Raw genomic sequence first — 24237 nt, 5'->3', positions numbered from 1 at the left:
TCCATTACTTTATTTTTGTCGACGTTTAACACAAATTAACTTTTTTTGTTATGTGCTTAATACTACAATTGATAACCACGTCTAATCAGATTCATCACAATGCACTGAAGTCATTGGATCCTTGCGTACACAGTGTGCGACAAAAATGCGTTGTGGATTAAGTGTGAACCTGCCGCAGTCCTACCCACAGCTCAGTGCCAACTAGACTGACCACCATGGCTATGGAGACGAAGAAACTGGGACTGCTGTTGCTAAACTTCCATACGATACATGTGTAAGGTGCAGGTTTTTGAAATTTGTGCCCTGCTAGTACTGTACAGCACCTTGTATTAAAAGATGGAGAACCCAGTATCCAAAGGTTTTATATCGTTTCTAAAAAATAATCATCCAATCTCCTAAAAACTTTTGAGCAGAGGAAGTTTGTTGTGATTCCCCAGAGTCTCTTTATTCCTCTCTCTTCCCTCTCTCTGCGAGTGTATTATTGAATTTTCTGTTTGGCCAGGCCAAGTTTGTCATTTGGCTGACAGGGTGAGGGATTTGGGTGCTATAGCGCTGAAAAGGATGGTGTCTGCATGCTGTAGGTCGGAATATGTACGATAATCACACACACACACACACACACACACACCCTTGCAGTTCCTATCTTCCGTATGGAACAGTGGTGTAGCGAGGTTGTGATATAACAGCATGCTATGAGGCTGTGTGACAGACAGGCAGACTGGGAGAGGAGAGGAGGGGGTTTATCTGCCTCGGCTGGGTTTTGTCCGCTCGCGGAGCGCAGAACAAAAAAGCCTAAATGTCAGAGACGGGCGAGCGGCGCTGCACTTAGCAACAATCCTCTCGCCACTCCCTGGCCAATTCACAAAGACCGAGGGGTTTTCAGTTGTTTGTGAGGCGGGAGGGATGGAGGGAGGGAGAGGGGGGGGGAGAGAGAATGGATAGAGAGAGAGAGAGAGAGACAATAGACAGAGACAGCAACATTAAGCGGCCCTTTGTCTCTCTGTCTGTCACACCAAATAACAGGCAGAGGGAGGAGAAATCATTAATACTGAGTGATGTATGTGTGTGTGTGTGTGTGTGTGTGTGTGCGTGCGTGCAGGATGGAGACGGCACCGCTCATGATGTTGACAGTGATTTTATGGTTATGAAACCCATGAATATGCTGGCTGTGTAAATAATGACGGCGATGACTTTTCGCACCGGAGTCTTTGCTTCTGAGAAATTGGCACCAGGCTCCGATTTGCATTTGTCAGCGAGGCCAGTGCAAGTCAATGGGGTGCGAACCTATGACACCTGAAATCACCTGGAAACTTTTTGAATATCATGAGAAGAGTATCTTTATAATATGGACAATTCTGGTCTTCACTTCTGATTGGCTGAATCATGTTTGAAGCTGTTGCTTTTTTACATTGTCTCCATCTTTGGTGCTCAGCGCTCATTGCTGTGGTGTTTCTGCACTGCACTTCCCAGAGATCACCTGTCAATCAAACAGTGTGGGCGGGACTACTCTTTATCTCCTGGCCTTAAAAAACTCTCTGATCTACACTCTTAAGCACCAAGTCCCTTACCTCTTTCAGGGAGACGACTCCGATGAGGCGTCCGATGCTGGTGACGTAGGCGTGGTCCAGGCCCAGCAGGGAGAAGATGGTGTGGGTCTGGAGGGAGAAAAAAATGCAGCGACGGTTGGAGACAAGCGCTGAATAACACTGGAAAACCACACGCATTATTCAACCGGGTTCCTTCTCGAAATAGAAAATGAGGCTCGGTCGGGGGAAAACCAGGAAATACTCCATTGACTCCAATTATCCCACGCTGAGAGCTTAATTCACAATGTATTCATTCAGCTATCCAAAGTCTCAACACACCGGGGCAGGATCCTTTTCTGTTGCTGCATTGGCTTGATTCATCAGGGTGGATTTGTTTTTTTTGGTCATAAAAACAAAAGTGCTAAAATTGTTCTTGTTTTTGTTTTTTTTAACTCAATAAGCTCTACTCTGCCTAAAGCTGCTACATTTGCATATCATATTTATGCAGTAATCCATATATTTTCATATTTCCATTCTTACATTTCCCGCTCAACGTGTTCTAGTGCTGAAATTGTCGGTTGCGTATGTTTGTATGACCCTGTTCTGCTTGTTTGTACTCTATTGTACGACCCTATTAGTATTTGCCGGTGAAACGACCCAATTTCCCCACGGGAATCATTAAACTTTCATTGAATCTTATCTCATCTAAACTAGTGGAGTCACTGTGGAGGAGTGTGGCTGCATGCGGCTAAAAGCAAAAAGAGCAAGAGGCCAAAAACTTGTGTGGCAGATTAGAAAGGTTGCAGGACCGACGCCAACTGGACTTTCTTTTCCAAATCCTTTTAGCGTTTAATGAGACTGCCTGCTTAGCCCGAACGGGCATTTGGGATTTCTGAAATTGGTGCCACTGTGCCAAGCAAACGGAAGCTATTCCAAGGAAGAGATTGTTAAGTGTTTTTAGGCCGGGGCCAGCTGTAATGTAATCTGTCAAAGAATCCACCCATTGGAGGATACAGTAGCTTCTCCAGGGATGGAGGCAACTCGCCTCCAATTGACATCAATTTAAACTGCAATTCACTGATTAAAGCTGCTATGTGTAGCATTTTAACATCAATAAATTACTGGCATTAATTGTAGACTTTAGCATAATTACTGTAAACAAATAAGATCATCGCCAAGAAGATTGTCAGCCTCTACCGGCTTCTACACTACAGTTTACATTTTGTGCAACCAGGTCGAATTTTGCGGGAAATCTGCTGGATCGCTTTACGGCACAAAACAGGAGGAGGGCGCTGTTCTTCCAAAGCAAACAGAGCTAAAGCTTTCAGAGTTTCTGGCAATTGTAGATGGTGGAGAGTGAAAGGCCGATGGAAAAATCACTTCTAACATGTTTCTCCTCTTCAGTAAAGACAAAGAGAAAACCTCTGAAGAAGCAACATCCTTTTTGCAACAGAAAGCAATGGGTTTATGGGAAATGTAGTCTTAATTTGGAGAAACACTAGCACTAACAATATCACTGGTGTGAGATAGAGGCTGCCAATTGTCTCCACCATGCTCTCATTTGTTTACAGTAATTATACCAACATATCACAATTAATTTGTGATATGTTTCTTGTTAACTGGTTATAAGAATCACTTCATGAACTTATAAATGTACAAATGGATGGAAGAGGATGAGTCCTGTTAACAGCTAGTGAGCTGATTTCTGGCAGTGGCCCCGGGCTAAAGGCCACAACCACAGCGGAGGGGAGAAACATACTGTCATGTAAATATTTTAGGAAAAGAGATTTTTCTGTTACAAAGGGGCCAGCAGACAAACACAGAACAACAACAACAGCAAACAGCATGGGGCAAACACTAGCCGGATCCAGAGAGGCCGAGCAACAAAGCGGGGCGAGATGTACAGAGACTGGCTCAAATACACACACTGGCACAAATAAATAAGCACGGTGGCACCTGCACTGGCATCTCTCTCTCTCACACACACATATACACACACACAGTGACAGCAGTGGCAGTGGGCTGTGTTTAATATGCTGAAGGAGACTGTGCGTGGTATTGGCTTTTGGCAGAGTGCAGTGGAGGGAGGGAGCGAGATGGATTGGTGCAGGATCCCTCTCTTAAATGTTTAAACAGTTTCACATAGAGCCTCAGAGGACGAGCGAGAGAGAGAGAGGGAGAGAGAGAGAGAGAGAGAGAGAGCGAGAGAGAGAGAGGATGGAGGATAGCAGTATTATGAATGGAGGACATTAGGCACTGCTACTGCCGCCGGCAAGCCAGAAAGTGTGTGTGTGTGTGTGTGTGTGTGTGTGGGTGGTAGAGGCTAAAAAAAGTGTGTGTTTCAACAGTGAAATGTGTGTGTGTGTGTGTGTGAGAGGGAGATTGTGCCGCAGTAAGAAAACTACATCAACAAAAGCTCTGAAGCTAAAGCTCACCCTTTATGCTGCACTCTGCCTCTTCCTCCTGCACTCAGTAGGGGACGACGTGTGTGTGTGTGTGTGTGTGTGTGTGTGTGTGTGTGTGAGTGTCCTTTTGGTGGTATGCATGCTCCTTCAGTGTTACTGCACACTAGAGGTACCAGTAGTATCTGTAGTGTCGGGATTGGCACCGATCCAGTTCCCAAGTCCTTCTACTCAGATGGGTAAATGAAACTGTGCTGACATCGATACTTCAATGACATGAGCTTTGCTGCAATATAGAACTTTTCCAGAGGGAGGAAAAGTGACTGTGGCTATGCAGACTGAATGACATTCTGTTTTATTATGTGTTCTATTCTGAATAAGCTGTTCTTTATCTCTTAACCTATTCTGAATAAACTGTTTTTATCCATTAAACTATTCTGAATATACTGTTTTTATCTATTAACCTATTCTGAATAAACTGTTTTTATCTGTTAACCTATTCTGAATAAGCTTTTTATCTATTAACCTATTCTGTATAAACTGTTTTTATCTATTAACCTATTCTGTATAAACTGTTTTTATCTATTAACCTATTCTGTATAAACTGTTTTTATCTATTAACCTATTCTGTATAAACTGTTTTTATCTATTAACCTATTCTGAATAAGAACAGATTAACATATTCTGAATGTATCTGTTAACCTTTTATCATTATTATTGACTTTTACAATGGTTAGTGCAAAATTTGATTACATGCATGAATAAATGCAACTGATGCACTTGTAATTGTTCTATAATGTGCCAATATTTACTACTGTAAATTCAGTAGCACTTCGATCAGGACTCATATCAGCCGATCAACTTAATATACTACTTGGTTCTTTCTTTTATCAGTTTTGAAAAGTTGGTATCAGCGCCTCTCTACTGCACGGGCGGTTACAGCGTTCAAACTGCAATATCCATCCACAGTACTAACTCCTCACTAATCCACAGTAGGCTCAAATGCGGGCCGTCTCGTTTCAATGCTCCAGTATGAGAGACAGACAGAGAGACAGGAAGAAGACTGTATTTGCAATCAGACCTTATGCAGCGATGTGCGCTCCACCAGCTGGAAAGGGGCGGGGTCGATCTTGCAGTTATTGAAGTTGACCTGCTCATCAAGCTGCTGCTCCTCCCACTCTGCGATCTGCGCAAAATAAAGAGGAGGAGGAGGTGGTTTGAAGAGGATAAACAACATCACAGAAGAATTACGAACAAAGGGAAGAGCGAGAAAAGCAGTGTCTTTAATGTAGGGTTTGACCGACATGGGCTTTGAAAGGTCGATATTAATATTTTGGGCTTGTTTTGTGCTGATGTTCAATATCTTTTAAACAAAAGCCATTGGATTACCAGAAGTATTCAGTGTTTCCCCCAGAATCTTATTCTTCTCAGGGTGGAAGAACCTCTGAAACAACATTTAGACCATCATGGGACCCTAAAACTCTCCACTGACACCCAGGAGAATAATAATAACAATAAAATACAAAAATAAAATGCATTCTTGTGTGGAATCCAATCAAAACGTGGCATAAGAATCAATTCAGGTTAAGGGCTTCCCATAGACAACCAGTGCAGTATTGATCAATTCTACAATAAATATGTAATCAATCAAACTGCATCATATCCATCATATCAGAGGAGAATGTCCCTGACTGTCTAATGTTTAATAAAAGGCCAATGTCAGTGCAGTATATCAGCAAACTGATATATTGGTCTAATCCTACAATACAGCCTTGTCTTGTTTGTTTCTCAAACAATCATTTTAAACCTGACTCCCAAGATCACACCCAGGCTTTGTTGGCATATAATATTATTTTTTATAACCGTCTGGCTGTAAACCCCGGTGTGACAGGATGCCTAATAGATGCTGATAACAGATGATGTCTATATGTTGGGAGTCAGTCACTAATCAGAGGGCTGAGGCATCAAATAGTCCCATACCGCCTCCTGACAAATCATTTCCCCCTGATAGACGATCAATGGACCCGACACGGCGCCGGCCGACTCTATAAATCACCACCAGACCTCAGACGGCGCTGGACGGAGAGGGGGGAAGGTGAGCGGCGAATGAGGAAGAGGGAGAGGTAGATGTGCGAGAGGAAGAGGATGAGCGATTCGGACGGAGAAGACGGGGGATAGGGCGAGAAAAGGTGAGGAATGTGTGGCTGACAGAGAGGAAATGAGAGGTGCTGTTGATGGATGAATTATGAATGATGTCATATCCAAAAATATAAGACTCCGGGGTAATCGGCCTGTCTGAGGATATTGAGAAACCTGAAAAAGCCGAGTCTGTCAGAGGGTGATGTCATCATGCGCAAGATGAGAGTCGGGTTAGACAAATATGGGCTTTTGAAGGCTGATACAGATACGAAAAAAGCCAATACCATTGATTCAAATTAATTAACAAAAACATCATCAATCGATCAATCAATCAATCAATCAATCAATTAAATGAATAAAGTGTGCAAAGAAAATTATATTTCATTGCAGGTTTTACACACCCACCCAGCTACTCCCACAGATAAATTGGAATGATTTCATCCATCTGAAATGAAATATTAATAATAAAAAGCATATTCACTAGCTGTGGTCAAGAACCTCCATCATATCAGAGGTGGATGACATAGATTCACTGATATCTGATTTTTGATAAAAGGCCAATATCGCCCCAATATATTGGTTTGACCCTAGTGAGAGGCCTAATTGCTGCTGTATTGGATGAAAGACTTAATAGCCTGTTGCTGATTGGTTGTAAGGTCCAACAGCTCATAGCTGATTGGCTATAAATCCAAATGACCTACTACTGATACTGCAGTTCATCTATGGCAGAATATAAGGTCTAATTGCTGTTGTGTAATGTTTTCTGATTGGCTGATAGACTAATAGGCTCATCGCTGATAGGCTGTGACCCTTTGCTGCTGCCCTCCCATTGGCTGTAAGGCACGTGCGCGTGCCGTGCGATTGGCCGCCGGGGACTCACCTCTCTGATGGTCATGTCGTCCTCCACGTCTCCATCGTCCTGTGGAGAGGAGAGGAGAGGAGAGGATGAGTCAGCGCAAAAACACACAGTCAGACACACACACAGAAAACACAGCAACATGAAGAAACTCAACGTGTACAGTACAGTGCACACACACACACACACACACACACACACACACACACACACACACACACACACACACACACACACACACACACACACACACACACACACACACACACACACAAGCAGTGATGTAGTGGTACATAAACAGGAGGGTAAACTCTGATCTCCAGTCGGTGATCATCAGAAGGCAAACAACCACAAACGTAAATCAATTATATTTTCAGAAAAGCATTGATTTCTGCTTTTTTCCCTCTTACCTTCATATAACTCATGTCAGTTTGATACTACTCACTATGACATACACACTAAATTTACATCACAACGATTTCCGCCAGCCTAAAACGCTGAGCGAGCTGAGTTTCGGCGGGTTTACCCTCCACTACATCCCTGCACACCGGGTAAAAAAAACACACATCATCACCCATGTATCGCATTACAAGTGTTACACTGAACCTGCAGCTCCGGACACACGGGACAGAAATGGAGTGAGCGACTAAACGAGGAGACTACAGTACATTTAATGAGTGCGGGGGATGTGATGTATGACACGTCAGAGCGGATGATCATTATGATGATGGATGTGCGGCGGCTCTCATGAGCTCGCCGCGTGTGACTGACAGGCTGACGCTGCCGGAATCAAACCAGCAACCCCACCCGCTTTGAGGAGAAGCGCACTGAATACTATAGGAGGCTGGGTGATGGAGATGTAAAGCTGAGTATGATGTGTGTGTGTGTGTGTGTGTGTGTGTGTGTGTGTGTGTGTGTGTGTGTGTGTGTGTTATGGGCTGTGAAACACCGTGTGAAACAGTGTTTAGTCGTGCTAGAGAACAGGTACTTTCTTAGGATTGAATGCAGGAAAACAACTGTGTGTGTGTGTGTGTGTGTGTGTGTGTGTGTGCGAGACCCAGGGGCTGATGGGAGCCCTGAGCTCATTTATCCCCATCGCCGCCACGGCTGACCTGTCGGTAACCCTGGCAACTGTTGCCGGGGGGTAGAAAGAGGTGCCCTACTGTAGGATTATGCAAGCCGAGGCCAGACGTGCCTAGAGTTGATGAGACAAAGCAAACACACATACAGCACTTTATCGCTGCTGTCTCACTGATCATTCTGTCTGTCACACAACGCAAGGGCAATGCTAAGACGCTAAGACGCACTGTTGTTGGGGGTCACACACACACACACACACACACACACAGCCATAGTTCTTATGCTAATAATTTGAATTGTGTTGATCCAAACATTGCATACTAAGTAAACTTCAAAAAAGAGAGGGAGATGGAATCACTTGGGTGTGTGTGTCTGTGTGTATTCACGTTACTGTAGCCTTCACAGTAAAAGGAGAGAGAGAGAGAGGAAGAGAGAGAGAGAGAGAGAGAGAGAGAGAGAGAGAGAGAGAGAGAGAGAGAGACTAAGAAAGAGAGAGAGGTAGGACTGTGCATGCAAAAGAGGTGCTTTTAGAAAGATTAGCCGGTGTATTAAGAGAGCAAATCTGTGCTTCTGGATATGTGGAGTTAGGCAGGAGTGGGTGGATGTGTGTGTGTGTGTGTGTGTGTGTGTGTGTGTGTGTGCGTGCATGCGTGTGCGTGCGGGAAGTGGGAGAGCAAACTTTGTGAGTGTGCATGTGACTGACAGGTTCAGAAAATGAGAGGTTTTGTGTGGGCATATTCAAATGAGATTCAAATTAGCTTGAGAGAGTGTGCGTGTGTGTGTGTGTGTGTGTGTGTGAGCCAGTGAGACTCCAGAGTGCTGACAATAGGCCGATGAAGCTGTATTGCTTGCTATGCTGCTTCTGTGACCAGAGAAAGATTAGAGAGGCCCATCGCTCTTCCTCTCTCCCTCCCTCCCTCCCTCCCTCCCTCCCTCCCTCCTCCTGGAGCGATCAATCTTTCCTTCCGTCCGGCGACCCGATCGCCCAATCAGTGGCAGGGATCCAGGACTGGGTCAGCGGGGAATAGGGACACACACCATCTATCTGACACATGCAAAGGCAGCTATATGATCCACACACTCCTCTGTAGGATTATGTAATCACCTATATCTCATAGAGAAAGGAGGGCTTGTCAGGGGTTCTTTAGTTAGGACAGTGGTTCTATAGAGAGCTGACTGACTCATGACTAAGACACATTTGATTTGTTCAAGTAAAATAATAAAACTGGTAATCCAGAACAGTGTAGCATTTTTGAACATCAATATATCATTGTTAAATTAACTGTGATGCCTATATAATTACTGTAAACAAATGAGACCATGGTTAAGACAACTGGTAGCCTTGATCTCACACCAGTAGTATTGTTAGTGCTAGTGTTTCTCCAAATTAAGACTACATTTCCCAGAAACCCTGTTGCTTCCAGTTACAAAGAGGATAAACATGTTGGAAGTGATTTTCTTTCACTCCTTCCACCATCTGCCATTGCCAGCATCACTGAAAGCTTTAGCTCTGTTTGCGCCGTAAAGCAACTCCCTGTGTGCTGTAAAGCAATGCAGCTGACTGTGCAGCTGACAATGTAAAATGCAGTGGAGGGGCCAATGGTCTAATTTGTTTATGGTAATTATTCTAATGTCTCAAAATTAATGTGGTAATGATTTACCGTTGTTAGAATGCTACATGTAGCACCTTTAAAAAAACATTTTAATACTGTTGATTTGCCACTTTTGATACATTCTAAAATGGTTCTTTACAGCACCATAAAGGGTTTATGTAGAACCATTTGAGCATGGTGCTATAGAGAACCTTTCTTAAGTTCTTTATAGCACCAAAATGGGTTCTGCAAGCCTAAAGAAGCATTTTCTGGTGCTCTAAAGAACCCTTTTTTTTTGTGAAGAGTGGATATGAAACATGTACACAAGCACACACTACCTCCTGTGTTTTCTTGTCTTTCCATGTACAGCAGTGCTCATTACTTATTCACACACAAATGTGGTGGCATGCGCACACACACACACGTCTGTCTCTCCCCCTATTGATCTTTTCACATCTCTCTCTCATCACTTTCTTTCTTCATCTTGCACTTTGTATCTGTCCATCCAACTGCTCTATGGTCAGTCGTTCCATCCCTCTCTTCCTTTTCATTTCCTTTGGTTGCTGACAAAGGCTGGCATTTGACCACACACACACACACACACACACACACACACACACACACACACACACACACACACACACACTCAACAATCAGCATATCTGTTCAATGATAAAAAAAATTAGTTTCTACTTCTTTCATTTTTGTCCCTGGGCCTCGTTCTTTCTCTTTCTCTCTACAGAGGGTGATACTGACGCACCGGAGTGTGAACAGCCAAACAGCTACTCAGAATTCAATTTAGGTAGGGAAGCTGAGAAAGATGGCTCATTGCACACACACACACACACACACAAAATTCTCAAGACGACAAACAAACAGTACACACACTCCTCTCCCAACACATTCATTCAACTTCACATTTCTCTCTTGCTTTGCGTGTGTGTGCATGTCTGTTTCCATGTATGTGTCTATGTGTGTATTCTCGTGTGTGTGTGTGTGGGTGTGTGTGTGCACAGGCTCATGGGGCTGAGGGGGTGTATCCGAAGAAGAAAAGCAAAAAAGGGACAGAGAGAGAGGCAAAAGAACAAACAAAAATCAAGAAAGAAAGGAAAGAAACAAATACCTCCCCCTGAAAAAAAACAAAGAAACAAAAAGGAAAAAAACCCAGAGAAACAAATAAAAGAAAAGGAAAGCCGGAGCCCAGAAGCCATCATAAATAAAGCATGGAGGCATTACGAAGACGCGAAAAGAGGGGGAGGAAAAAATAATGAGAAAAACAACGCGGGGAGACCGAGAGGCCGGGCGGCATCATTTCTCTGAGACTGACTACTGATGTCATTTACCCTGCATCAATATTTCACAGCCTGGACGGGGGGGAGGGAGGGAGGGACGGAGGGGTGGGAGGGGAGGTACAGAGGATACAAAGGGGAGGAGGGCTTCGCAAAAGTTAAAAAGACGGGAGAAGGAGAGAGAGAGGCGGAGCTGCGAAGACCGGAAAAGAGAGAGAGAGACAAGGAAAGAAAAGAGGAGTGTGTTATGAGAGCATGGGGGGGGGGTAATAACTTGATTCCTCTGCAGCCGCGGGTCTCGGGGAAAATATTTCGATAAATTTGTTTGTTCATATTTCTGGCCTGGGCCCTCGGAGCCTCAACGGCGAAATCAGTGTGCACATACGCCGACGTGCGCACATATACACCGCCGACCGCTAATAATAACTCCTGATGACAGGGGAAACAAGCCTGCAGGCTTACTGTACATGCACAAACACACACACACACACACACACACACACACACATACAAACACACACACACACACACACACCCCGAGTGCTTCAGGGGTTCATTCCTAATTAGCTCATCGCAATGCAATAATGACTAATATGCCCGTAGGCCCACTTAACACGGCCAAAAAAATTCACGGCGCTAATAATGCACCATCTGTCTCAGCACTGACCATACAGTATGCTCCTCATGGGCACACTTACCAAATCACAGCACTTTATTGAATTACAACTAACAGCTGAGGGCCGGCTGTATTGGCAACCCACTAGAAACTTGTTGGGAGTCTGATTCTGCTCAAAACTAAAAAAATATATTGTGTACAAACTCAATTTCAGCATTAAACAACGGGAGTAAATAAAAAAAAAAAAAGACCAAGTTCTTGTTAGCAACACCTCCTAAGTTGGCGTTATTAAACATATTACATATTACACATTAGATAAGATTTTACTGCAGGGGATAATATGGGAAGATTTTTTGCTGTTGCTGATTTAGTACTGAATGGTTTAACTGTACACTGTATGTAGGGAGATAAAAGTGCTGAGCGTGAAACCTGTGATTACAATAGTCATCCATCTACATTCCCCGGATAATTTCTGGTGAATTATATTATAGTGAAATTAAACTATTCTCCGTCTTGCTGGGGACCCTATGGAGTCCCCTACAGGACCCTTGGAGACCTCTGAGCCCCATTTCAAGAACCATTGTCCCAAGTATGTAAGTAAAAATGTTGTCCCACACAAATGATGCAGACACACATGCATCATCCCTTGAAGTTTTGTCAAAATCAAGCCAGTGGTGTAGCAGTTATGGCCTTTCAAATTTTTAAATTGTGACTTTTTATTATAGCTCCCCCATCAGGCCAATCAATGTATTTTTTTAAACAGCAGAACACAGTTTCAGAATGCATCATCACTCCAATTTTGGTAAAACTGGACCAGTGCTGTCTGAGATCTCACATTTGACAGACAGACGGACGGACATCACCTCCTAATGAACTATATTTATGCTGTCAAAGCCAAAAATGAATATACTTTTTTAAGAGCTTTGATTAATCTCACAATACTAGGAGAAATCCATTTCCTCATGCACTTCACGCTCAGGTTGCTCCAGTGCAATCCAGCCTCAACGGTCTTTTGCCGCCACACAACTCAACACAAGAGTCCCGCAGTGTCGCGGTGTGAAATACAGAGTTGGCTTGATAAACGCCCGAGGCTTCACATTTTAAGCCGCCAAATGAAAGCCAACACCGCCACCTGGCCTCCGCTGCTCCTAATGTCGTACTTCTCGGTGAGTTCCTTCGGGCAAGACCTTCTACTGGGAAATTACACAAGTTGGACTGTACTAAAAAAAAAAATATCCCCAAAAGGACAGTGGTAGGCTGCGGGACAATTTTTTGGTTTATTTCATAGCTTAGAATGTGGTCATTTTGGAAAATAACTGAGCCGACCGGATATGAGAAAACTCTTGTGTGTGTGTGTGCGTGTGGGAAAAGCCCATTGAGATGTATTGGAGGAACTTGGTGTGAGCGGTGCATGATTTAACAGTTCTGCAAGGACACATTACTCTCAGTGTTTCACCTTATTACTGAAGAAATAGCGAGCTATCAACAAGATTTAGACTTCAGTTAGTGTAATTTATCAACTGTATACCACCGGTTTAAACATGGGCCTTATAGCAATAGATAAAGGATAATGTCACTGCTCTGTATGAAAGATGTCACTGCTCTGTATGATTGAAAATGCGTACAAACTTCCCTAATTGTCTCTGACATGTTAAACAAATGCGCTCCCTTTGAAATGCCTCAAGTATAAATCATTAATAGAGCTAATAGAGTTATGCTGACACAATAATCACTAACTGGAATCAACCATGTGTCATCTTCAAAGCCAATACATGTGTGTATTGAGCAAAACACTGATAATATTTGTCTCTGTAAGATAAATCAATAAGTGCCAAAACACTGGCTGGTAACTTTTAGAGACGAAACATTTGAATGCCTCGGTTATATAAAGTCTTTGCCTGTTGTCAGACTTTGTCCCTGCTGACCACGGTTCACTCTCTCTGACTGGGAACCAATCAATTCACAGTAACACACTGACTCTGTATCAAACAGGCTCCTGATTGGCTGTCTGTTACGCTGCTCTACACAAAGCAGCAGCATCTAAACTCCTGTTTCTCTGCTGTCTGGATGCTTAATTAGCTCTCTGTCAATAGAAACGTAACGTTATTCCCATGTGGCGACATGTAGCAGAAGTGAGGACTAAAAAGAAAAAATTTAGACCAAGACAAAAATAAATCCATTGTATAAGTAATTGAACAAGTTTTAAATTGAAACTCTGATCATGTCTTTACTGAATGCTTCACACAGCACCTGATTCTATACACGTGATAGCATTGAAAACAGGTAGGATGGATAAAAAAATATTTGGGTGAGTCAAAAAGTGAATTTCAAACACTGATTTCCACTGTACCAACAATCACAATCTATATAAGAAGTGTGGATGACATGCTCACCCCAAAGAAACTCTTTAAGCTGGGCGGTGGCTCCTAGTGAATGGAATGACATTGTATGTGATGAGAGGAAAACAATCGCACGGCCAAGATTTGAATGTGTAATGTAAGATAGGCCAGATTATGAAAGAATCATGGATGGCAAACTGATGAACACAATATATACAGTTTATATACTGATCACATAATGCCTAATGAGGTTTGATTTTGAGCATTGTGAGCCACGGGTCATCTTTGTCATGCAGCATCAGATCATCCTGTATCGTAGAATCATTTTTCTCAGTTCATAATCAGACGCTTGTTTCATTGATTGACATGCATCGCTGCCGGAGAGCGCGGTCGCTGCTAATTGGACAGCGGTTTGTGGTGTCATCTTCCAATACTTCCCTGGACTTCTCATGCATCATCGTTTCATTTGAGTCGTCGCTGAAACGTTGCCGTTAAAATACCTGCTTGGTGCTAATGAAGAGATATGATGCTTTTATCTTGACATTTAGCGGTGCGTGTACAGAGGAACTTCTCTCTCTTCTGACCCCCCCCCCCTCCCCTCCCCTCCCCCCACCCCTGCACATAAAACACATCCAACACTGGTGTATTACAGCGATGGGATTGGTCTTTTCGTGAATTTACAACAGATGCGATGGGATATTTCAAAGAGCAGGGCGGGACCCTCTCTGTGAGGCCGTCACTGATTGGACGCCTCGGGTGACATGGCTGATGATGGACAGCACAGCATGCTACGTTGAACAGCCTCGTCCTCGCAGACCACTTGACCGCACCTCAACCGCAACTTGATTATAAGACGTCCGTAGTTGGACCATCATTTAACCGTGTGAAAACTATGTGCTACAAGGTATCTGCAGGTTTCAGCAAGCCAATTTTTAAGACATTTTTAAAGCTGGAATGGAACAGTAACAGACTATTTCCGATTGAACACAACTAATGAAAGTTCTAAAACTATGGAAACTACTGGAAATTAATTTTAGGGACATGTTTAGGGACATGACTTCCAATTATGATGATTAAAGCAGATGCAATGAAAGCAAACCTGTTTGTCATATTGTATTAATCCTGTTCTGTATTAATCTAAGAATGGACAAGTATGGGTCAAACTTACTGTGATCAACTGTAAGCACAAGTAATGTAATACAAGATAAAATAAAACCAACAATGGTCCCATTCATGTCTTTTGGTGAAACTATACAGTTCATGGCATTTCCCTTACTTAGTTTGCCTTACTTTCCGACTAAATGTAAAGAATATGTCAATACCTCATCTAATTTCATATTTGCATCAACATTAAACTTAAGTAAAAAATAAAACTGTCAGTACATTGTGAAAAAATAAGACCTCTAACAGCTGCATTTAAGACATTTTAACACTTTTTAAGGCCTTAAATTTAGATATTTAAGACTTTTTCAGACTCCACAGATACCCTGTACCATCTTTGAACCAATTATGAAAGTATTGTACTTCTTCGGCATTGGCAAGTAGATACTTTGTGGTATTTTAGCGGTCAAGTGTTCTCCATAACCCCTACTGACCATTGGACCAATGACAACAGGTTAAGCTGGATGGATCCTAATCCTAGCCAATCACATACACTAGTGGAGGCAGTGAAAGGTCAGGGGGAGCGGGGTTATGACCGGACGGGGAGGAGGGCGTTCAACACTTTGCGGCACGATGGCGCAGACGGGCTTCGGCTCGGCCCGGCCCAGATCACAGTCCATCGGCATTAGGGATTAGCCCTGGAGCGGAATGGCAGGATGGCGATTGGTTGATTGGCGGATGGACCTGTTGCCGGGCGGATTCCGGGCTTTTTTGCGTGGCGCTGAACGGTGGCTCTTACCACGACGGATATCCGGACCCGTTTGGGCGGCCTCCTGAGTTCAGGAGACGCGGGGCCCTCCACGTTGTTGTTGTTCTTCCAAGCGGACCAGAGACAAGCACACAGCGTTAACAACAACAAACCTGACACCAGACATCGCAAAAAAAAAAAACACTCCTTGGAACGCCATTTTGACGTGACAATGCTGGGGGGAAAAAACATACATGACTTCTCTGCAGCCTTCAAAGGAGTGAACAGCTTCTTCTTTAAAGGATTGTAGGAGAGAGCAAAGCTGACAAAAAGTGGAAAGGATTCTGTATAGAGGTTGACTAAGATACTGTGTGTGTGTGTGTGTGTTTTGTATATGTGTGTGTCTGGTTGTGTGGGAGGTGCTGTACTGTAGAGCGTGAAGGACTGTATGTGAGAGATAGCATAGGCCTGTGTGGGTGTACAGTATGTGTGAATGACAGGATGTGAGGGACTGTGCTGTGTTGTGTTTGTGTTTGTGTGTGTGTGTGTGTGTGTGTGTGTGTGTGTGTGTGTGTGTGCAGAGGGGAGGACGAGGGGGGCGGGGGGTGGGGGGTGTTTGTTGGGTGTATTTGAGGACAGTTCTCTCTCTCTCACCTCCATGCCTTCTGTCTCTGGGTTGGTGCAGAACAGGTTCTTTAAGGCAATGCCCGAGTTATCCTGCTGGCCTGAGAGAGAGAGAGAGAGAGAGAGAGAGAGAGAGAGAGAGAGAGAGAGAGAGAGAGAAGAGAGAGAGAGAGAGAGAGAGAGAGAGAGAGAGAGAGAGAGAGAGAGAGAGAGAGAGAGAGACAGAGATTGACAAATGTGTGTACTGTGGTGAGAAAAAAATATGAGCCCCCTGAGAAAAGTTGGGCAAGCAGTCGGTTTTTCATTTATTTATTTTCTGGGTCTCGCTTCAATCAAGATGATTCGTTGTAGTCAGTAAGTTCTGAAATAGTTTTTTTTTTTCATCATCTGAGTGCTGAGTGAAAATCTCAGTAGAGAGAGAGAGAGAGAGAGAGAGAGAGAGAGAGAGAGAGAGAGAGACATAGATAGAGAAAGAGAGAGAGAGAGGAGTGCTATCAGTGTTATATGAGCGTAGAGAGGGAGGCCATTAACAGCGTTCCTTCCGGATCTATTAAATCTCCTATTCTTTTTCTTTTTGATTGCCTCATCTGTCTAATGTTTGGAAACTCTCTGCCGTGTGTGTGTGTGTGTGTGTGTGTGTGTGTGTGTGTGTGTGTGTGTGTGTGTGTGTGACTTACTAGTGGGGATCTCGGTGGGTCGGTCCACCACAGAGGGTCTCTTTAGGGCTGGTTTGAGGGGCTTCTGGGGAGTGGGACGAGTCGGACTGAAGGACGACTCCTCAGTGGAGATCTACACACACACACACACACACACACACACACACACACACATATATACAGATAAGAAAGAGCACTCAAACTCCCAACCCCAATCCTGCTCAAGAGATCAGCCCTTCTTTCTCTTTCTGAGGACTCATTAAACAAATGGACGTATTTGCACGGATAGACGAGATAGAGACAAATCAAAGGGGGAAACAGAGGGAATGAAAAAGTACGAGCAAAAAACAAAAAAAAGAAAGGATGGGTAGTTCAGAGCTAAACGCAGGGTTCCCATCGTGGCTATGATGTAAAATTCCACGACTTTCCATAACAAAGTCAGAGCACTTCCATGACCTAAAAAGGGATAAACAGTCTGGTTTCTACTCTACTTTTTATTGATTAAAAAAAATCAGTTATCAGCCAGTCAGTGTCGTCTACCTCTAATATGATTGATGCTCCTCCCTGACCACAACTACATAACAACATCTCCAATAAAATGTTATTGTTTTTGCACATTTGATTTATTGATTTAATTGTTCAATTATGTGTTTTGTAAATTAATTCTTCATTTAAAAGGCAGTAATGTATCCCTGCCTTAAAGAGCAGCCAACCATAAAAGAATTTCATTCGTCTGGAGAGACCATCAGAGGGTTTAATACAAAATACTGCTGTCTGGCTTCAGAACCCATATCAGTCAAACCCTATAGAATACTCCTCTAAAAAAAAGAGAGTGTGTGTGAGAGAGAAAGAGAGGGAGAGAGAGAGAGAGAGAGAGAGAGAGAGAGAGAGAGAGAGAGAGAGAGAGAGAGAGAGAGAGAGAAGGTGAGGGAAGCTAATTGAGTGTGTGTGATGAATAACTGGATGTCCAAGGTATGATGGCTTGGGGTGGAAAACAGGAGAAATCACTGGTTACAGCATCTCACACACTCTGTACACACACACAAACACACACACACACAACTTCTTACACCCGCCCCCGCATCCATGCCTGAGGGCAGCCATTCACTGCAAACAAGTGATGAGAGAGAGAGAGAAAGAGAGAGAGAGAGAGAGAGAGAGAGAGAGATAATCAACATTCTGAGCACAGCTGTGCAAGACCCAGAACTGAGTTAGACGTCTACCCCTAAAACCAGACACACACACACACACACACACACACACACACACAATCTCCTTTCCTCCCTTATTGATGGCTTAATAACACATGTTAATGCTCTAAGCTATCCATCTGTCACACACACACGCACACACACACACAGTCGTGCCGTGTGTGTGTGTGTGTGTGTGTGTGTGTGTGTGTGTGTGTAAATGAATGAATTTCACACCTTCAGCACACTTTCTCTCCTCCAAACTGTGCAGGCAAGAACTTTTCTTCCAATAAGTGCTGCCTCCAACAATTCATATTTAAATACATCAGATAAATGAATGATGAAATATGTCTGTCTGCAATGTCTGTCCGCATGACTCATATTTCTGTCTCTCTTTGCTTTTCTAAAATATCATTTTCAATTTCCCCTGTCAAAACTTAAAAGTTCAGGTAAACTAATATTGGATTTTCTCCTCCAGTAGAGGCTGATAAAGTGGGGATGTCATGAAGAATCCCGGAAGATTTCTTTTTTTTAATCTGCTGGACTTAAAGAAAACCTCTGATCTACACTCTTAAAAATGGAGAAGTGGTTTTCAGCACATCCACCCGTTTACTTTGGGACAACACCCATTTGTGTTACTTTTCAGCATAAGTTCCTAGTTTGTATATTTTGTCTCCATCTTTGTTGGTCAATCAAACTGTGTCCAGTACTGTGACGTCTTTTTCCTTGGATTTTCAGTTGATGCAGTTTGAGTATCTAGTTTTTAGAAGAGTGAATGTAAAAGCTTTCATGAACGGTTATATGTTCAGTCACTACTGGTTTATATCAATCAGTGATGGAGTAGCAAAACTGACATTTATTTATATGAAAATGTCGTAGTTTCTTACTGTAATTATTCATGAGCGAACTGAAAATCAACACTTACAGTATACTGGCACAGGAATTGTATTGCTTGGCAGGAGAATAATGTCAACATCGGCCAACAAAGATGCACAACAACAACACCTCTTAGCTGATTCATCCTCTTATAGTGCACTGAAAACATGAGAATTAAAGTCGATATTGATGGTGTACTGATGTAAAAATATGTCAATCCACATAGGCCATGATGTTCAATTAAAAAAGGCCTATAGAGTTACCTTCAAAGTGACAAACATACTGCAGATAATATATATATATATATATATATATATATATATATATATATATATATATATATATATATATATATATATACCTACAAGTGTCCAGCTGTAGTTTGTGGCTGTATTATGGTTGTTTACATTTGTGCACATTGAGAAAACATACCAAAGCTATACTTCTATTTCTTCCCTCTGCTTCTCTTTCACAACAAGCTGCTGTGTGGAGCTACAGTGATGTAACATGTTTAGTAGAAGGAATGAGGGGAATCGTGCGTTCACTTCACACTGTGAGCAACCTGGTTGATGGATCGCTCTATTCAAACCGACTGTGGGGGAGCAAGAGGGTCTGACTGCATCTATGTAGCAGTCTGCAGCTACAAAGATTTGACCACGCTTTAGTGCTTTTGCTGCTTTAGTATTACCTTTCATAATGTTGCATCATTTTGAGGAGTTAACATAGCTGGCTAGCAAGCGCTAATTAAGAAGCATCAATGGAAAATTAACAAAACAAAACAAAAAAATGGATGCAACCGCTCTCCCTGCACTGTTTTTGAGACATTTATTCCTGTAGTCTTTACAATAAAAGCAGAAGAGAACTGGGAAGTTTTGAATGGCTGGAATCATTTTCTTGTCCATTTTGCACTTTCCAGATGGAACTATTGTTCATGAAAGGAAAACACATCAGTAGGGAAACAAGGAACCACAGAAATCTCATTGGTTGTGTTGTTGGACGGTCAATGGCCATGAAAAGTTCAGCCATGGCCAACTGTTCTCAGCTGCGTCCGCACATCCACCAAGTTTCCCTGGTCGCTCAGCCCCTCGCCCCACCATCACCACCCCACCCCACGCCCCTCTCTCTGACCTGGAAGCGGACCTCCTGATTGGCCCGCTGGCTGCCGTCCTCGCTGCCCGGGTTGGACACCACCGACATGCGCTTCTTCTCGGCGGCGGTGCGCTCCCTGATGTACTCCAGCCGCCGGGGGCGCCCCAGCTGCAGGGACAGCAGCGACTGGAGCTGAGCGCGCTCAATGGAGCCCAGCAGGATCATGGACTCTGAGGTGGAGAAGAAGGAGGTGTGGAGGACAGAGAAAGGGAGGAGAGGAGGCAATAAAGATGTCAGGAGAGGAAGGAGGTGTAGGATGAGGAAGGGGGAGGCCGGTGGAAAATGAGGAGGAGGAAAAGGAGGAGGTAGAGAGGCGAAGAAGGAAAGGAGGAGAAGGAAAGCGAAGAAAAGGAGGGGGAAGGAGAAGTAAGTAGAAGAGAGGAAAGGGGGAATAGGATGAGGAGTGGGAAAAGGGCAGAGGAGGTGAGGAGGTGGGGAGAAGGAAGAAAAGGAGAAGGAGGACAGCGGAAATGAGGAGGACGAGGAGCAGGACAAAGAGGACGAGAAGGGTGAAAGTGTAGTCCAAGAGGAGGAAGAAGAAAAGGAGGAGAAGGGAAGTGAGGAGAGGGAACAGGAGAGAGGGGAGGAGGAGAGAGAGAAAGTGAAACTTCTTTTAGAGGGTAGAGAGAAAGTGCAGACTGCAGGAGCTTCCAAACACATGTTGCAGCACTGCAGAGCGCCGGGTCGAGTTACGTAACAAGGGCATAGAATGCCGTGTGTATCTAATTGTGCATGCACGCGCTGTGTGTGTGTGTGTGTGTGTGTGTGCGCGTGCATATGTGTACGTGCATGTGGGCGCCAGCTTGTTTGTTTTAAGTAATTGCCTTTGTGACAGTACGTGCTGATTATGTGTTTGGTTAAATGCCGCAGCTAATTGTTCCTGCACGATTGCATAATTGAGACAGTGCTGGAATACCAAATTTGCACTTCAGCGGGACGGAGAACGCACCGCCATCAGCAAGCTGTGCCCGGGGAACTTTATTACACCCAGCGTCCCGTGGAAACCTCGTAGCTCTCATATGACCGGGACTATTTTCATTTTTATTTATAGTGATTCCCTGCGGGTTATCAACAGTGTAGAACACATTACAGTAATTGTATTACTTTTCCCTGTAATGAGTATTCAATTCGATTTCAGGAATAATATTACAGTTGCCCATCAAAAAATTAAGTTGTTACCCCCTCTAAATATCAGATTTAAGTTAAACTATCCAAAAATTATATGACAAAGAAATGGCAGAAAGGTTGACTTGCTCCTGGTACAATAACAGAATTCCAACTCCTTTGATTTTATTGCGCAAAAGGATGATATTGCCGTTATTTCATTCACAGGAGAGGCAATTGAGGTTAGGTAAGAGAAGATGCAATTGCCAATTTTTGGGGGGTGTAATGGAAAAGCCATTTAACGAGGAGTGTAATGAATTACTGCTCCCAGTGAGTCGTGAAATGAGTAATGAGTAGTGAGTAATACTTTTGATTTTTTGGAGAGCGGTTATCAATAGGGGAAATCTGTTCTTTGCAATTCCTTAATGGAGATGGAAAGTTTATCAAGGGTTCAGCACATTCAGTTAAACATATAGAGTTAAGAAATGAATGGGAGAAGTGGGAACTGAGAGCAAATCTGTTTGTGCGGCCGACCATGAAGTGTCAAATCTAAATTCTCTCTCTTTCTGTGTGTGTGTGTGTGTGTGTGTCTCACCGGCCGACTCCACCAGTGCCAGGGTCTTGAGGTGGCCGGTCAGCAGGACGTCGTGCAGGTCGCGGTAGCAGCAGTTGAGAGTGATGTACCTCACGTCCCTCACCATGATGTCCTCCACACGAATGTTATACTTCCTGGGACGAGAGGAATTTGAGGGGAGGATGAGAGAGGGAGATTAGGAGAAGGGGGATATTAAGAGAGGTGGATCAAGTGGAGAGGGAGATCAGAGAGAGGGGGAAAAGAGAGAGGAGAGGGAAGGTAGGAGGAGAAAATGAAGGAATGTTAGGGCAACCAATAGGATTTCATTAGAATTTTAGAATTGATCACCAAACAGTGTATCATCTCAGTGCGGTTTCAATGTTTCAGTTTGTAACTTTGTTCAGAAAAGTGCTATATAAGTAAAGTTATTAATGTATATACTGTTTCTTGGTTTATGAACATTTACATTTACTACATTTACATTTACTACATTGCAGTATTGTTTCTGATAAACAGCCATGCCAATAAAGTCACTGAATTCTAATTTCAGCTTTGTAGGTGCAGTTTTAATGAAAATGAGGGGGAGGAAGGACAGAGAGAGGAGGAGAGTAGACCATGGAGATGGTCAGGAGAGGAAGGAGGTGTAGGACGAGGAGAAGGCCGGTGGAAAATGAGGAGGAGGAAAAGGAGGAGGAAGAGTGGCAAGGAAGGAGAGGAGAAGGGAAGTGAGAAGAAGGAGAGGGAAGACAGCAGAAGAAAGGAGAGAGAAGAATTGGATGAGGAGGGGGAGGGAGAAGGGCAGCGGAGGTATAGACCGGCGTTACGATGTTGACGCGCCGTCCGGATGTTTACAGCAATGACGGCGCGGCCCATGCGTACAGTAGGGAGAAAAGTGGGTGACATTGCGCGAGCACACCTTGCCTCAGCAGAACCGGACGCCCCGGTACACCGGCTGTAAACACACAGCTTTTCCTTCCTGTCCCGAGCCTGCCAAGCCCCTCCGAACACGACAGCAGCGGCCCGTTGCGTCCGCTGCCAAGCCCTGCGCCGGTGCCAGGACGCACGCTCCAGCCAACCCTCTGTTCCTTGTTGCAGTGACAAGTCAATACTCTGACCCCTTGAGAAGTGCAAAGTCAAGCTGATGACCCCCCCCTCCTTCCCTTTTCCCTCTTTTTCCCCCAACCTCCCCTTCCAAAGCAACACAGGCTTAGCCCAGGCACACTCCCAACAAAAAGGCTTCTATATAGCGCCAGAAAATGGTTCCTTGGGCTTGTACCATAAAGGAACCCTTTTTAGTGCTATGAAGAACTGTTCTCATGGCCCTTACGGTGCTGTAAACAACCATTTAAGGATGTATGAAATGCTGCAAACCAGCAGTATTAAAGTGGTAATTCACAAGATTATTGTTGTTGTTTGATTGTGGTGTTTCTGCACTGAGATCACCTGTCAATCAAACGGTGTGTCCAGTGCTGTGACATCTTTTTCCTTGGATTTTCTGTTGATGAAGTTTGAGTTTCTTCTCTTTGTCTGTTCAGCCATGGTGGCTATCACTGCTCATGCTAACTACCCAGTTCTTCTTCTGCTTTTTCCAAACAAACCGCTGTTGCTGCTGCTGATGGAAATGTAAAACGCATCACTTCTTGAGGATTTCTTCCAAGAAAGAGTTACCAGACACCGGGTGTTTAGAACAGCAAACGTAAAAGCTTTCATGAACTGGAAGAAGAAGAAGAGCCACAGTGGGTTATTTCTTCTGATTTATCTTCACTTTAACAAATCAGAGGGTTATTCGAGCCATTACATTTCTATATGGAACCACTCCCCTAACCAAAGAGCCCTTGAAAAAACCCTCCCTTTTGCTGTGTGACTGGCAAGCAGTCCCTTTTAATTTGTAAGTGGATCTGAGAGAATAACGTAACGCATTCCTCTGGACCGGCAACAACGCCTGCCAAGGCTAATTTCCCTCGGGATATCATCGCAGTTGATCAAATCTGATTGGCTTCAGTTTAATTGAACTTTACTCTCTGCGAGGCTCGGCAATACATCTGATCAATTTCAGCCATCTTGCTTAAGCCTGGATAAACAGACTTATAGGACTATAAATACAGGCTTACAGATCATCCAAACTGTCCAGAGAGCAGGGGGTGGAGGAGCAGCAGGGTGTGTGTGTGTGTGTGTGTGGAAGGGGGGGGACGTCTGAGAGCCGATAAAAGGATCCTTGTAATGATCCGGAGAAAATATGATCATCTCCTGTGGCTTCGCTCCCTGTCAGATGACTAGAGACAATAGTGGACTGTAGACAATTCTACGAGCTATAATTGGCCATTATGAAACGCTCGGGGACACAGAGTGACAGATAGAGACACACACACGCACACA

At 43.8% G+C, this 24237-nt stretch overlaps 1 protein-coding gene across 1 annotated transcript in view; it reads right to left on the bottom strand.

Annotated features, from left to right (window-relative positions):
- LOC139927477 (chloride channel protein 2-like) overlaps positions 1 to 24237 on the bottom strand; it is a 136641-nt gene that overhangs the window by 2273 nt on the left and 110131 nt on the right. The window contains exons 16-23 of the mRNA XM_078284085.1: positions 21883 to 22016; positions 20163 to 20353; positions 16990 to 17101; positions 16343 to 16413; positions 15740 to 15814; positions 6948 to 6986; positions 5010 to 5114; positions 1569 to 1655 (exon numbers count right to left, since the gene is read on the bottom strand). Coding sequence (XP_078140211.1) covers positions 1569 to 1655; positions 5010 to 5114; positions 6948 to 6986; positions 15740 to 15814; positions 16343 to 16413; positions 16990 to 17101; positions 20163 to 20353; positions 21883 to 22016 — 814 coding nt within the window. The remainder of the gene's footprint in view (positions 1 to 1568; positions 1656 to 5009; positions 5115 to 6947; positions 6987 to 15739; positions 15815 to 16342; positions 16414 to 16989; positions 17102 to 20162; positions 20354 to 21882; positions 22017 to 24237) is intronic.

Source organism: Centroberyx gerrardi, chromosome 6 (genome assembly GCF_048128805.1).
Source record: "Centroberyx gerrardi isolate f3 chromosome 6, fCenGer3.hap1.cur.20231027, whole genome shotgun sequence".
Taxonomy (NCBI): domain Eukaryota; kingdom Metazoa; phylum Chordata; class Actinopteri; order Beryciformes; family Berycidae; genus Centroberyx; species Centroberyx gerrardi.
The sequence above is the reverse complement of the archived record's forward strand: the minus strand, read 5'-3'. Positions and strand labels throughout refer to the sequence as shown.